The 15454-nt window shown below is 42.1% G+C and overlaps 1 protein-coding gene across 50 annotated transcripts in view; it reads left to right on the top strand.

Annotated features, from left to right (window-relative positions):
* The window catches only part of LOC138513982 (mucin-19), a 1848798-nt gene that overhangs the window by 1292254 nt on the left and 541090 nt on the right, over positions 1-15454 (top strand). For 13 of the 50 annotated variants that reach the window (XM_069629168.1, XM_069629171.1, XM_069629174.1 and 10 more), the window contains 2 exons: positions 1985-2017; positions 3931-3960. The exons of 31 other annotated variants lie outside the window; for them this stretch is intronic. In XM_069629168.1, coding sequence (XP_069485269.1) covers positions 1985-2017; positions 3931-3960 — 63 coding nt within the window. The remainder of the gene's footprint in view (positions 1-1984; positions 2018-3930; positions 3961-15454) is intronic. 6 more of the 50 variants (XM_069629205.1, XM_069629185.1, XM_069629190.1 and 3 more) reach the window with 2 other exon arrangements.

Here is a 15454-nt window from a genome sequence, read left to right as displayed (position 1 = left end):
AGGCTGAAACAAGCCCAGTGCTCACTGTGACTTAATATTTTAGGAGCGGGCAATGGTGGTCAGAAGCACACTGGAGCAGGGCTTACCTATTCGTGTGTGTGAACGTGAAAAGGAGCCCTGGTGCTCGAAGAATACAGAGGGAGCATCGTGGGGCTTTCCCTCTGATTGGTTCTGGGTCTCATCACCGGTGCAGCGCAAGTCTGTGCTAAGTACGGTGGGCAGAAGGAGGTGGTGGGGACCCTGGGGTGAGGGGATGGGGAAAGGCTGAAGTGAGCGCTGTGGTCTCGCTGTGCGACTTAAATAATTATTCCGGAGCTAGGAATGGAAGTCAGAAGCAGACCGGAGCAGGGATTACCTTCTCCTGCATGTGTGAAGGTGGACATGAGGTCTGGTGCTCCAGGATTACAGGGGGAGTCTCGTAGGTCTGTCCTCTGCCTGGTTGTGGGTCTTGTCGTCGGCGCAGGGCCAATCGCTGCTGAGGAGGGCAGTGCTGGAAAGCCTAGATGGAGGGTAGGGGAAAGGCTGAAACGAGCACAGTGCTTGCTCTGTGCAACTTAAATAATTATTCAGGAGCCGGGAATGGCAGCCAGAAGCACACCGGAGCAGGGCTTACCTTCTCCTGCATGTGTGAAGGTGGACATGAGGTCTGGTGCTCCAGGATTACAGGGGGAGTCTCGTAGGTCTGTCCTCTGCTTGGTTGTTGGTCTTGTCATCGGCGCAGGGCCAATCGCTGCTGAGGAGGGCAGTGCTGGAAAGCCTAGATGGAGGGTAGGGGAAAGGCTGAAACGAGCACAGTGCTTGCTCTGTGCAACTTAAATAATTATTCAGGAACCGGGAATGGCAGCCAGAAGCACACCGGAGCAGGGCTTACCTTCTCCTGGATATGTGAAGGTGGAAAGGAGCTCTGGTGTTCCACAATTACAGGGGGAGCCTTATGGGACTTCCCCTCTGTTTGGACATACAAGGATGTCACTTGAATTCTACCTTTCATGGGACTTTCTTCATTGCATGGTCTGGGGAAAGGCAATGTACACATGGAAGAATCATTTTCAATGTGTTCTTTTTCTACTCGTTTTTATCGCACTTCGGTTACCTCTGTTGGGTGCTCGAGAAGCACTGGCACAGATGGGGTACACCATTGGATTGAGGTGCTTCTATTTTCAACGCGTTGAAAAAAAGATTGTGTTTTTTAAGTCTCCTCAAATATTAACTGTTGTTTGTTTGAACCATGGTTTCATGTTGAATCTTTTGGCGGGGAAGCACTTATATAGAGATGGGGAGGTTGGTGTTTTCACACAAAATGTCACTTGTCTACATGCCAGTAGCATTGTATTGTTTTGCCACCCTAAGAGTAAATATCTGATTTTTACAAAATCGTGGGCATATTATGGTGTACTCTCTCTGTAAAATGTTTTTAAGGCTACATGTGTGTGCACATTGGCACTGCCAAGTATACAGGACTCAAATGCAAAGCTCAAACAATTCACAGGGCCTGTCTGGCAACTTTGTGCACCTGCCAGACAGCAGTGAAGTCATATTAGTCATATTGCCTTGCATGCAAGATTAATTTGGTAACATAAGGTATTATCCATACTAATAAAGTTCTGCCTTGCCGTCCGTCCGTCCTTCCTTCCTTCCTTCCTTCCTTCCTTCCTTCCTTCCTTCCTTCCTTCCTTCCTTCCTTCCTTCCTTCCTTCCTTCCTTCCTTTTCTTATTCTGCCTAGCCATAACTTCTTCTTCCCTTCCTTCCTTCCTTCCTTCCTTCCTTCCTTCCTTCCTTCCTTCCTTCCTTCCTTCCTTCCTTCCTTCCTTCCTTCCTTCCTTCCTTCCTTCCTTCCTTCCTTCCTTCCTTCCTTCCTTCTCAGCAAAACACTCCTTAGAAATCAATTAAACTTTCTCTTGAATCTCAAAGAGCTCATGTCAGATATTCTAAAGGAATAGACATTTTTCTGTTTTAGTTAAAATAAATGATTTGTATTTCTAGGAACACCGCGCACTCGCCCACACCGTACGACAGGTATGTCAAATTTCATAACAGATTTTAGGGAACAGATAGCCAAGTGTTAATGTACGTATATTCAAGAGATGATTTGATGGTCCTGATTCTATTAGTGATGTGTCACAGATAGAACCATTATAAAAGCAATGTTTAATATAAACTAATGACACCGTGATATATTTTGCCACCATTGTATAGCAGCCTGACGTATTGCGGAGTGCTTAGTATGTGGTAATAGTTTCCCACAGAAAAGCACTTAAGTACGTCTGTTCTCCAACCATTTCACCAATATAAATGCTTGGGTGTCAATCAGTGTCCTCATTTGCAAGAGAGTACGAGTGCGCTGCTACTCAAAAGATCACAATGTTTGGCAATCAGCAGGTGACCCCTTATTAGCCACTACCTTGATGTTAATTGGAGATGGAAATAAGAGAACAACTGAAAGTGCCTCTTCTCAACTTGCATTTACTCTCCTTTTTGGCAACCTGCACCGAGTAGGCAGAACCACTCCAGAAAGTGAGGAAGTCATTAGGCAAAAGGGAATGCACAATGGGATGAAGCTAGTCTTGGTGGCCTAAGGAGTTAGGAATCTTCTAGCCACCAAATGTAAGTCTATGTATTACACAGATAATGTACTGCACTATGTGATCTGATGGATGTAGCATTAACCAACACTATGGGGCAGTGCTTTAACGGTAAAAGGCTGCTAACCTGAGCCATGTTAAGCCCACTCAAAGAGACAGCCTCTTCGATGGCGCAGGCCCATTACCAGCAAAGTCACCCACCCCAATAAATCGTTAAATAACACAATTAACACCCCAGGTATCCCTCTATGATTCTATTATTGTTTTCTTTATAAAGAAGACAGGACGGCAACAACAGCGCCATCTTGATTCCTGTGTTGTTGGTAGCCATTATGGGAAGCTGGAAGAGGTGGTAATTGACGAGGGAGGCAGAACAATGTGTATGTAGGGGAAGAGGTGCATAGAGGAAATCAGGAGAGGGGAAAAGTAATGTGAGGGAGGAGGCTGAGACGGCAGGGGACAGAAAGTACAAGGAGGCTAAAAGATGGTGCCACAGGGAAGAGGTGACAGAGGATAGACAGGAACTCAGGCTTATTCCATCAGTGCATCCCCACATTCCTAACCTCCAGATTAACTGACACCACTCCCCCTGGCGCCAAGGTGCATTTAATGACCAGGAAGAAAGCAGTAAGTGACGGCCACTTCGGCAGTTATGACTATAAAATTAGGTTGATTATGCGCCAATTGGCAATCTTGAAAAATGTCCTACAGTTTCCAATAACCTTGAAAACACATTATGAGGATTTGGAGAATTGTGCTATTTTCTTTGAGATCCTGTGCCCCCCATCTAGCTACTGTAATGGTTATTTTCATTTTTTTTATTTCCATGCAAATTGCATAGCAATGACTTCATTATCTTTTCATGGTTATTGTGTGTGACTCCTAAATGGTAGGTGTATGAAATGGATTCTCAAATCATGTGCACTGTTACTATAAAAGGAGAGTATTGACGCCGACAGATTTTGAAAGCTCCAAACCCTGAATTGCTTTAAACAAAGGTTGTGTAGTGCAGCTCAGCTCCAGGATTTCCCAAAGTGCACACATTTTGATGCAGCTCATTTGCAGAGAATGTAGCAGATGTAGCCCTGACTGTCTCCTGTCTTACTCTTCTCTTTCCAGGAGTAATTCAAGAGTAAGCAGGAGTTATGATTAGTACATTCTTTGTGAATCAGCCCCATTAATTTGAAACCATTGTTTGAACATATTAGAAGTCCTACTTTATCTGCATGCACATCTTTTACATTCACAATAACCTTGGGAAAGAATTGATCCCTTTGTGCTCAGGATAACCTTTGAAATGCAAATACAATATTATTTGCTGGCTTTAAACTTAATTTTCATCTACAGGACCTCCAAAGTATACCGCACGCACTAAAGGTATGTGCTTTGTCAATGAAGATTTCATGAAGTGCATGAATATACCTTTGTATTCGGTCTTACACAAGTAGGACTCAGCTCACTCATAGCAAATCATGAACAAATGCCTTGTAAAAGTATACAACATATCTGAATATTTTCGGTGCTCCGTGTTATTCTGAACCAACCTATTTTGGGCGTTATGTAAGTACTGCTATTGAAGATGTCATCTTGTATATGACCCATCTTTGAATATATTTATGTTTTCTTGAATCTATACATGTGTAGTTGTAAATCCATTGATTCGTCAATATATTTGTATTCCTTTGAGAACAAGATATGTTTTGACAGTGGGTAGGGGGTTGGTTTCTGAGATTAAATACATTCTCTTCTGCATGCATGTAGCATTGTAATGATATATCACTATAGCAGGAGCCGTTTCAGTTATACAATATTAAAGTATTATAATGGCCAAATTAATATTCAATTAATCTCAAAGATTCATGGGCGTTTTCAATGCTAACACTAAGGAAGAATTATGAAATCCTGACTGAAGTGTAGGTGTAAATGCCAGCATAATGCCCGCCTCCCTGTGTAGGGGACAAGGGACAGCATTTTAGAAGATGTTGGGATGGATGGTTAAAGGAACATAGGAGGTATACACCCCTGGTTGGAAAAACATGAATTTCTAGAACCAGCTTTTATTCCCAGAGTGATTTGAATGCTAGCCAAATTACATATAACCATCTAAAGGTGGCTGATCTTGAAACGTAGCCATATAAAGATTTTATTCTGCCATTTGGTTTGATTGGCTGATTGATTGTTTAATAAATCCTCTATCAGTGTATAATTTATCTGACACTACCGTCTAATAAACCATCTATTTAAAGACAGAAACATGGTTTAAATACCTGCAGCTTCCCTGTGAATCAAGTCCATTGGTAGTGGTGCTTATAGGTGTCTCTGTATATGATAAATAAGAGGAAGAGACTACTACAACTCTTATTAAGAAGGCCTCCAAACATAATAGGTTCCTGCATGGACCCATCTGACATATAAATGGCTCAACAGATTCCATGAGTTGGTCAAAAAGAATAATTTAACCAGAGGAATGTATTTTCCTAACATCATGAGCTAACATCTGGGTGGAACGATGTACATGTTATAATTTATTACGGACAACACGTTTGATAACATTGTAGTAGAATTACTGAAATAGTTCCATCCTCCATCTTGAAGTAATAGGAAGGGGACACACATTGCACACTCACAGCCTAGAACTCGAAAGAATGGAGAGTATGCATTCACGAGTAGAGTTACATGACTGCTAAGAGATCTTCAGCCTTGTCTGAAATTCAACCTAGTACCTTATCAAACTAATTGTTATGTAATTACTGTGTTTTCTGTTCATTTATTTATTTATTGTGAGTTTATAATATTCTGTTTGCAAGGCCACTTTAGAGAATAATGGGGAGAGGCAGGAGTGGTAGTTGGACCGATGGAGAGGAAGGATTAAGAGCAGATGCCATCCATCCATCCATCCGCCGGTCCATCCATCCATCCCGGCATATGATATGGGGGACCATAAATATCCTGAGGCTACAGGACTAATCACGAGATCTAAGCGATCATATATTTTGTGTTCTGTGTGATGAATGTATTCATCCTTAGGCACCCCAAAGTTTCCAAGATCAGTAAGCACCAAGGGTTAATTTCCACTGTGAATGTGGTCATGGTTGCTTCTCAGTGCACTGCACCAACACCAAGCAATTAGCCTCTTTTTGTTTGTGCTCTTGGTATTGTGAACAGGGCCTACTCTTCATTCAGGACCATCCACTAACAGCCATAATAGCTAAATACAGTTATGCAGACTCTGACTGGATCTGTGTTTATCACTGCCACATATTGTCATCTTTTTCACTGAGGTTAAGTTTGGAATTGCTCAAGTAAAATGAAAAAATGTTAAAAGTGGTTGAAGGAGTTTTCATGAAAATGCAACATTTCTTTGCAGTTGCACAAAACACCTCATATCACGCATCCCCTATTGACCATTAGCAACTAAGCATATTGAATACAAGTGTGATATCAGTCAATATCGTACCTACCCATAATGAGCCAGTTATTCCCCATTTTTCAGTCCAATAGGACTCCATGGAGAAATACCACATGGTGTCAAATTTCCTGCAGTAATGCTTCTTTGTGGATGTAATTACCACCACTGAAAGCAGACGGATTTGAAGAGTTTCAGTAACACTACTCATATTATTGTAGAGCAGAAAAACATGCAGCATTTACAAATACTGCATTTTTTCCCATTACCACCAAACTCAGGCCCATTACATTTGGCAAAGCCTAATTCCTATTGAAATATACTAAGGGTTATATAATAAACCTCAGCTCTGTGATGCCACAAATAGTGCACAGTTTATGACATCAGATTAAATGGAAAATGAGTAATTCATCAATTTGCCTTTTTTTCTGTCATTTGGCATTGAATATTGTCCAGATAATTTATTGTTTGTGTTATTTTTCTGTGTACGAATCCTGCCTGTTTATAATCCTGAAAAAAATGTTGTAATACATTTTAGTTGTAAAAAAAAGTCAAGCATACAGGATATAATTGTGTAATTAATTATGTAATTATGTATAGAATCATAATGCAACTGATCTTTCAGTTGAAATGTATTATAATGGATGCCATTGAATCTGTCGCTCTGCCTGTCAATCCACATGAATCTTCCTTAGAATGTAATGGTTTGCCTCCACTCGAAAAATCACATAAGTGCTACTTTGTCACTTTTACTATCCCAAGCCCTTCTGACATAAGGCTTCCTTTAGTTCCGTAAATGGTAGCACCTTAATGTCAACTCATTTGTGTAGCTTTTCCAGCAGAAACTTACATTCTCACTCTAAAAAGCAGGGCGTCATTAAAAGTTTAGTGGTAGCTTGCCTGTAAAACCAGCAGGCTGCCGCCAAACTTGCAAATTTTTTCCAGCACCTGCAAATGGGCAATTACGGGGTCATTATGGCTCAGCCGGACCCGGTAATTGCCCATTCGTGGGCATCTGAATCAAATGCTCCCCATTCCCATTGAGCCTTATAGGGCTCAATGGGAATGGGGAGGTCGGATTCACCGGCACCATTCTGAATGGTGCCGGTGCATCCAACATGCTCTGCTCGCGGGTGCCGTTCCACCCGCCAGGTCAGACGTGGCGGGAGAAAAAGTACCCACAAGCAGAACTCGTAGTTTTCCAGTCTGCTAACTACGGTACTGGTAAACTTACCAGTACCATAGTTAGTGGAGCAGCAAACTTGTAATGAGGCTTTTTGTCATTGGCAAGATTTAGTGCAGGCCATCCATTTGACAAAAGCAGTACTTGATTTTATCAGCTCTAGTACATTTTCTTTCCTACACTGACTGTTAGAAATGGAAGGCAAAGGCCTGGAATCCCACATGTACTATCATCATGGGATCTTAGACCCCGGCCTAGCCTTAAACCATCACAGAAGTTGACGAGCCTTTCTAAATGGACATGTTTTCTCTGTGTTCTTTTTGCAAGAGTCCACATTTTTCCAGGTCCCTTGAACGCTGCTATCTGTTCCACGGAAAGTTTGTGATTGTCCTGTTACCTCTCCCCTTAAAAAGAATTCCCGACAGCGGGAACATGCTCAAACAGCAATAGGAACTGCAGCTGAGGCTCCCACTCTATCATACATTTTAGAGACCTTCCTCTAGATGAGCCTTTCAATTTCAAAAGTGAAAAGGATTGACCTGATAATTGGTCTTGTGCAGCTCTGCTAATTTCCATTGAGGGAGTTGGTGCACTAATACAAAGTTGACAACTGATAAAGAAAAACAAATTCATGTATGTGTATGTATCCCATGAAATCAATACTGGAGATTACTGCTAAAGTTGAATGAAATAATGAGCCATTATATGCTGACAGGTTGGGCCGTGTCGGTTGGGCCCCGCCAGACAAGTAAGGGCACCAAGCAAAGTGATTGTTCCTTAATGTGGGCGGTGGTGCTGTTACCGACTGAGTTGGCCCGCCATGGAGAGGAATAACACCTTGAAATTGCACCTTCAAACACCATTTGCTGAATAGGCGCATTATAAATACCCAATTAAAAAAATACCCATAGCAAACACAAATCTGCACCGAGGGTGCTGAAGACTAGAAGAGATTTTAAAGTAGAAAAGAAAAACGTACTGTTTGTTCTTTGCATCTCCTTCAGCAGAGGGAGTCTATTTTCATTGTTGATTATGTTCAATCTATAAAAATGGAAGCAGACTTCCACTCAGTCGCAGGATGAAAGGTAAGTTTAATTGTTCCTTTGGCACTCCTGTTGAAGGATTGTGAGTGCTAATTGCATGGAGGGGAGGTATGAGCAGGCAGCATGCAGGTCAACTGAGGCACAGGACAAGGTGGGTCACAATACTCAGGAAGCTCAGAAAGCCTCAGTGAATGCAGCCCACGTTCTGAGCTTCCTGACTGGTCTGTGCCCATGCACAGGGTGCTAATATAAAAAGTCATGTTTCCTAAAATGCCAAGTTATGTTCGAAACACTGTCATGTCTGAGGTTGACACATTTTGATTCCATTTGAATAAAGCTACACTGACTTTATCAGTTACCTTAAGTATTCTCTCAAGCATTGACACATAATAGATATTTAATTGCATAGTGTTTTCAATTTGAAGCCATACGTTGGAACATGTGTCCTAAGGCACGTCAAATCATGGTCATGAATTTGTAATCCTGCCTATGCATCGACTTGTCCAAATCAAGATGGACACCGATTCATATTATTTGAGAAAACCAACATATGATGGTGTAGACAGAAATACTTGCAACATCTCCAATCCTGTCTTCAGTGATCTTGAAAGACTTGCAGTTGGGTGTGCCAGCAGCTCTAGGCAAGCAAAGCACATGAGCTGCAGGAAACGAAAACCCTGTCATGGATTCGATTTGTCCTTGATCACTTTCTACCTTTTGTACATTCGAAAATGTGATCCCTGACCGAAATGAGGTGGAAGAGTGCTGCGGTTCCACAGCAAGGTTTATTTTGACGGATGATTGGTGTCATTGCAGCGCACATTTGAAATGTAAATGAAAATATTTGGTCCTGGAAAGCGTGACAAGTTGCGTGTACACCATTATAGGAGGGGCATTGGGATAGAGGAAGGAGGTCAGGGCTAGTGTATATTGCACAGATCTGTGTGTGACCTTCGGCTGTCCAGTTCCCATTTCAGAGAGAGGCAACGGACATTTTCTTCTGAAGTCAACAAAATGGTTACCACTGATTTGTTTAGTAGTAACACATACTACAAATTTCCATGAGAAAATGTTTTTCTCTCTTATTATTAAGACAGCACACGGCTTATAAAAACCACATATACATTGAGTCATGGGATCCTCTATTCAACACCTACCAACATTTTTAACAGTAGACGACTCTAGTTTGCAGTATGGGCTTTATGATTGATCAAAATTGCATACAAATTCTATTTGTTAAAAATAGCCGATTTCCACAAGGATTTTTAGCAATTTGAAAAAGTACATGAATTCAAGGGTTGAACAACACGGTAAATGTGGTTCTCATGCCCATGTATCAACAACAAAGACGTTTAATATATATACATCATCATTGCAGAGACTATTGTCTGAATAACATAAGGAATGTGTTCAGAGCTAGTGGTCCAGGTTGGACAGCATGCCAGTGGTATGGAATTGTGGCACATGTTTCACTGTCTTATATGTGTGCATGGATATGCAACCTGCAGCTCTTCAGATGTATTGTATTATGACTCCCATGGTGGTTCGTCATTGACTATGCTGGGTGGGGCTGATGGGAATTGTAGTCCAAAACATCTGTAGAGCCAAGGGTGGAAACCCCTGCGCTGTGGTATAACACTCGAGCCCTGTGGCCCCTTTGGTATTACCCACTGATCTATCCACAGTGCTGCATTCAAGAGGGGGCTGCATGGGGATGTTGTAGGGACAGCCAACAGAACTACTGAACTCATGAGTTTCTATGTAGACATTGCTTTGATCCCACCCATTATAGATACTACATACATGAGCACAGAGAGGCAGAGCGAGTAGTTGCGAAAATCATAATGGAAATTGTCTTGTTAGCAATGGTTTTGAATGCCGAACAGTGTCCACATTAGATTATCCTGTTTAAAATATAACATTTTCTTTCCAGCAGAAGCAACAACGTGGCCGAGTCCAGGTATTTTATGTCTACATGTTTATTCAAAATGTATCCATGTGATTACATTTTGAACATAAACACTCTCCAAACCGTATGATTTCCGAGCAGTGATACATAGGCCTGCATGCGTCTCTCACTAATGAAGCTACGGTGGGTTTAAAAAGGCTTGCAAAAGAACATTAACCTGAAGTGTGAAAGCGGGAATATATACAGAGAGAGGGGAGTATGTAAAGAGTCTGATGCTTTTTAAAGTGTTGCTGAATGTTTCTGCTCTCAGATTTCTGTCGCTGGATAAACTCATCTTGTAAGGTACAGATATTGCTTGGCATCGTAAATACAACTTGTTGTTTCTTTGCATTCATATAGCTTGCCTTCCTTGATTTCTGTCTCTACTGGGGGCGATTCCGTGCGTGAGAGATTTCTTACTTCTGTGCTGACCCCGTCAGTCTACCTGCAAGCTTGCATGACTCCGGGTCAGTCAGTCCTGGAGTCCTGCTTGAATTGATTAGGCCTGAATTGGACTAGGGAGCCCTGCCGCCATGTAGGGTAAACCATAAAAAATTATGAGGTTGTAAATATTTTAAAATCGGTAAAAAGGAGTAAGTTAAGAAAGAGCTATTTTCACTAATGCTGCAGACATTCTGTATTAGATGTCAGGGCACCCGTCCCAGTTTGCACAATATATAACAGCGGCTCCCCATCCATGCACCTGTAAATCAGGAAGTACCCAAATAGAGCAGCAGTGACAGAAACGTCCTCTGCTATTGCTCTGTTGATACACAATGTAATCATATGTGCACACATATTTAATAAATCCCACATGTCCTTGGTCCCCCCCCCACCGCAGTGCTGTTATTTCACTGCATTTAGTGAAAAGCTGTCTCACTGCATTTTTGTGTGGCCTTTTGTAGGGGGCGGGTGTGGTAAGAAAATATTTCGTATGTATTTCTAGTGTATTGGAGTGAGAGGTGGGATGCCGGGGAGTGGGTTATGTAGGTCTTGGCCCCATACAAAATACGGCTGAAATGTGGTGAAATGGCCACCTTCATCCATGTTCTTGACTCATCCAATTCCAAAGTGGCAATTCCGCTTCAGCCAATGAGAGAGGCCAGTGTAGCCTGGTTGTTCCCTGCCTCTCACTACCAGTTCAAGCTACCAATACCCGTGTCTAACTTCTGGAGATAAAACTGTTGTAGGTAAAAACCTTTTCTAATCTTAATAGGAGAAGCTAACTACAGAAACAGTTTCCACGCATAGCCATCTATCCTGCTGACACATGCCACAACTAAAATGGCTAATTGTACACAAAGCACCAGGAACAGAGGCTTCCTTTTGATTGCCTCTGATTGGGACAGGACCTAAGGCATCAGTTCACATATGTGCGCTAACGGCTTACATCCCCTGTGAGTGATACACTCTATGGCAGAAATGGCATGAGGCACCAATGGCACCTGGTTGCCTTATGTCTTCTGCAATCACCCATAGTGGAGAGCAAAACTACATGTTAGTAACAATGGCGTGAGTAAGCCCACCTAACCTTGGCACAAATGAATTTCATCAGATGCCAGAACTCTCAGATGTGTGACTGCTAGAAGACGTCAACTGCTTACCTATTGACGGTTGAAGGCAATAGATGTGTCTGTGAGAGTCGTGTAAGCGTGACAGTGCTATTTGTGAACTTTGGGTGTTACTTTAATGTAATATAATGGCTGTTTTCTTCCATCAGAGATTGTTACTTATAAGCGAACTACAACTCTTGGTAAACCTCAGGAGCAGCAGATGGGTAATATATTTGACATTGAGATACTTTTTTTGTTTTAATGCAGCATAATCACTTTTCTGGGTTTTCAATTACTTTGAGGGACATAATTACCTTTACAAAATATAAATAGCAGTTACCGTGTGCTGCCTTTAAGCTCAGTTTCCTGGATGTATCGTTTGGGAGCATCCAGGTAATAAAGGCCCATAGAATGGGCCTTCATTGGCTCTCCCTTGTTTCTGACTGCAGCCAATAGGTGGAGCCCACTGCTAGCTCTGGTTACAACCCAGCATACTTGTAGAAAGCACTTTTCAGTAGCATGCACTTAACATACCCAATATCATGAACTAACTTGGCTAGACAGAGATCAATCCGCATGTGTCTCTTCAATCGCCGAAGAGCGGGATCTGCCACCCATGTGTAGCATCATGGAGTACATGTGGGGTGTTGTGCTTTCACACAACAGTGTGCCCCTTTGTGCTAACACTTGCCATCGCTGAATATTGTTACCTCTCGTTCAGCTAGTGCCCCTGTTGTGCTTATTCCTGATTCAATGAATGTGAAACTTGTCTCTCTTTTGTCAGAGAGAGTCCTCTTTCAGTGAATGTGGGACTGCACGTCATTGCCTGCTGAAGTTACTCCACCTTCACTGAATGTAGAAGTGACAGCCTAATCCCCGCTACAGGCATTCCTATATTTAAGAACACCTGGGCTTTCCACAGCTTCAGATGAGCATTGTAGGAACACCTCTGCCAATAAAGGCCTCAGTAATATTAAACATTACTCATGCATGAGGCCCAAAGGACATAGACAAGTGGCTCTATGAACGGGTAGTTACTAGTGATTAGCTCTCAGGCTGAGTAAAGGCTAACTAAGTGATGTACCGAGATCTATGGAATCACTGGTATGATTGTAGAACAGTCACCGGTGTCTGCTACATCACACCTTCATTGTAGTGGTGTCCTTGCACTTTCAGGGGCAACTGTAGCCAAGCATCTGATTCTAAGACCCCTGCTCTCCCATGGCGGCAATTTTGTTATTGCAAAGTTTGGCCGCCTTCTATTGAATCCCACGTTTACCTCACACAGAGAGACAGTTCTCTGCAGACACTTGTCAACAGTGCATAACCCACAGGAGCAACACAAACTGGCCTATGGCAGTCCATTGGAACAGTACTGTACTGTACTGTACTGGCAGCTTCGGCATAGCCAATAACATCTGTACTATACGAGCAAAGTAGCAGAATGCATGCTTCTACTGAGGGGGTGGTATAAAATGTGCAGTAGTTCCCCCACCCACAAATCAATCACTTAGTTTACACACTGAGAGTCTAGCACTATAATAATGCACATAGAAAGACAAAATAAAGTCCAAAGGTCTACAATATATTCCCTTTTATTCGTTCTTCCTGAGAATAGTGCAGTGCCATTTTTTGTTCCACATTTGTAGCCTTTAATCTTAAATTCCACCCCTCCTCATCGACCCAAAAAAGCACCCTGTTTCATAATGGCACCTTCCTGAACATACTTGGTCTGCCTGCCTGTCATTAGGGAAATGCTTAATTTGTCAATTTTTTCTCAGCTGTTTGGTAGAGGGAGGACAGCACATGCAGTTCACTCTGTCACTCCCATCCGTCCCCAGAATTAAGACTGATATACAGCCAAAGTGAAAAATGGTCTCACTATTTAGGATCTTGTATGGAGCACTTAAAGTGTTAATGATTATTGGTAGTGCACTTTCCTGGTCCTGTGAAACTCTAGAGCCTCCTTTCCAACCCTTATTATGGAATGCTATCAAGCAATACAAATGACCTGCCCAGTCATTGCTGGTCGCATCAACCCCAGATCAGGCTTAGATTTGTCAGGCATGTGATAGGTCCTTGACATACATAAGCATTATCTGACTAAAACCAAGACCAGGGGTATGGAACATGCATTGGCCCACAGTGGCTCTCATGCTTCCTTGCTTAGCTCTAAAGTGCCCAATATAGATTTCCTGAGGATTCTGAAAACTCCCTTCTAGCCCCTGATTAAGCCTTCTGCTGACATTGTCCCCCACCCTGCAACTCATCTGACATAGAGGGTAATGTAGCCATCTTTGCACGTAACTAGTTCACTGTTTTTCTGCAATGCCGAAGGCCCCATCCTTAATTCTTCCGAAATGTCCCCGTGAATGCACGCATGCGATGGAACCTTACCTACCTCCCCCATTATGCTTGCCCAAGCAGGAGCCACAGACATCTTACCATGACGAGTTCATGTGATGTTAGTTTCTGTGTTTTATTGTTGCCAGAAATCACATTATTCCGTTCATATTCGCACTCCAGTGAAAAAGATGTAGGTGAAAAGTAGGTCCTCTCTCATGAAATGAGTAAAGGTTCTGTATTATTGAGGTTTTTTATTGATTGCACTGGTTAGAACGTTTTACCGTTTGCTTTCTTTCCACATATTTATCTGCACAAAGCTCATATTTGGAACTGTCTTTAGAATGGAGGGGAGGGGGAGACAATATTCGTTTTTATTAGAGACACTGGGCCTAATTCGCAGAAGCGTTTTATAATGGCAAAACCGCACTGGAGAACACTCTGTGAATCAGGCCCTCAATGTGTTGAACATTAAGCCACTTAAAAAGTAATTTTCATCATGAATCGTGTATTAAATATTTTTACTATTTCTTTCCTTAGAAACAACAATAGGTACGTATTTCATAAATAACTTTGAGATTACAAGAAACAATAAATAGATGCCAAATACATAATTCTCGTTGATGTTGCTTTCATAAAAAATTGTGACTAGATGAGAACATCCCTCCATAATTGCTCACTTGGCTATAACACACACTCTGGAGAGAAATGAGAAGTGTATGTTAGCTAATAGCACCATTATTCCTTGGAAATGTAAACTAAAACCCATAAGCACATTCCATAATAGTGTTGATGATTTCCAATGTAAATTCATTCTTCTCATTTTACTAAGGCCATAAATAAAGGAATGGCTTTGAAAAATGAGCCTGCTTGCAACCTCCACCACCACCTCTGTGTCCTATGTTACTGAGATGTGAAGGAGGCAGTGAGGTGTGACATCTGACAGTGTACACTAATGGCCATGCAAACTGGAACAGTGCATTAAGGAAAGTCCCCTCATATTCCCGTGTGAAGGAAGTACTCACCACATAATGCAATATAATTATTTACAAGGTTATCCCTGTCATTGAACACCTTTGATGTTCTCCGCAGTTCACAACCCACATTACAATGTGCCTGTGTAGTCCCCAAAAATGAAAAGGTTCCAGTCAAGCACCCTCAAAAGATCAGTTCTTTGCTGCCACCATTGCACACATGAGCACATTTTCTCAAAGCAGAAATCCATATTCAACACATAAAAATGAAATGCATGAAGCAAGTTCAGTAACGATTGCCGTTAGTATCACACACCGAGAAATTAAAGCAGGCACATTGTCATCATTGACCAAGAAATTCTCAGGCTCAATGCCTGATATTGCACAGGGTTCTTCAGTGGGGATAACTCACTGTTCACAA

This window comes from Ambystoma mexicanum, chromosome 12 (genome assembly GCF_040938575.1).
Source record: "Ambystoma mexicanum isolate Mex_15411 chromosome 12, UKY_AmexF1_1, whole genome shotgun sequence".
In the NCBI taxonomy this organism is placed as follows: Eukaryota; Metazoa; Chordata; class Amphibia; order Caudata; family Ambystomatidae; genus Ambystoma; species Ambystoma mexicanum.
Note: the sequence above shows the minus strand (reverse complement) of the source record. Positions and strands in the feature narration are given on the sequence as shown.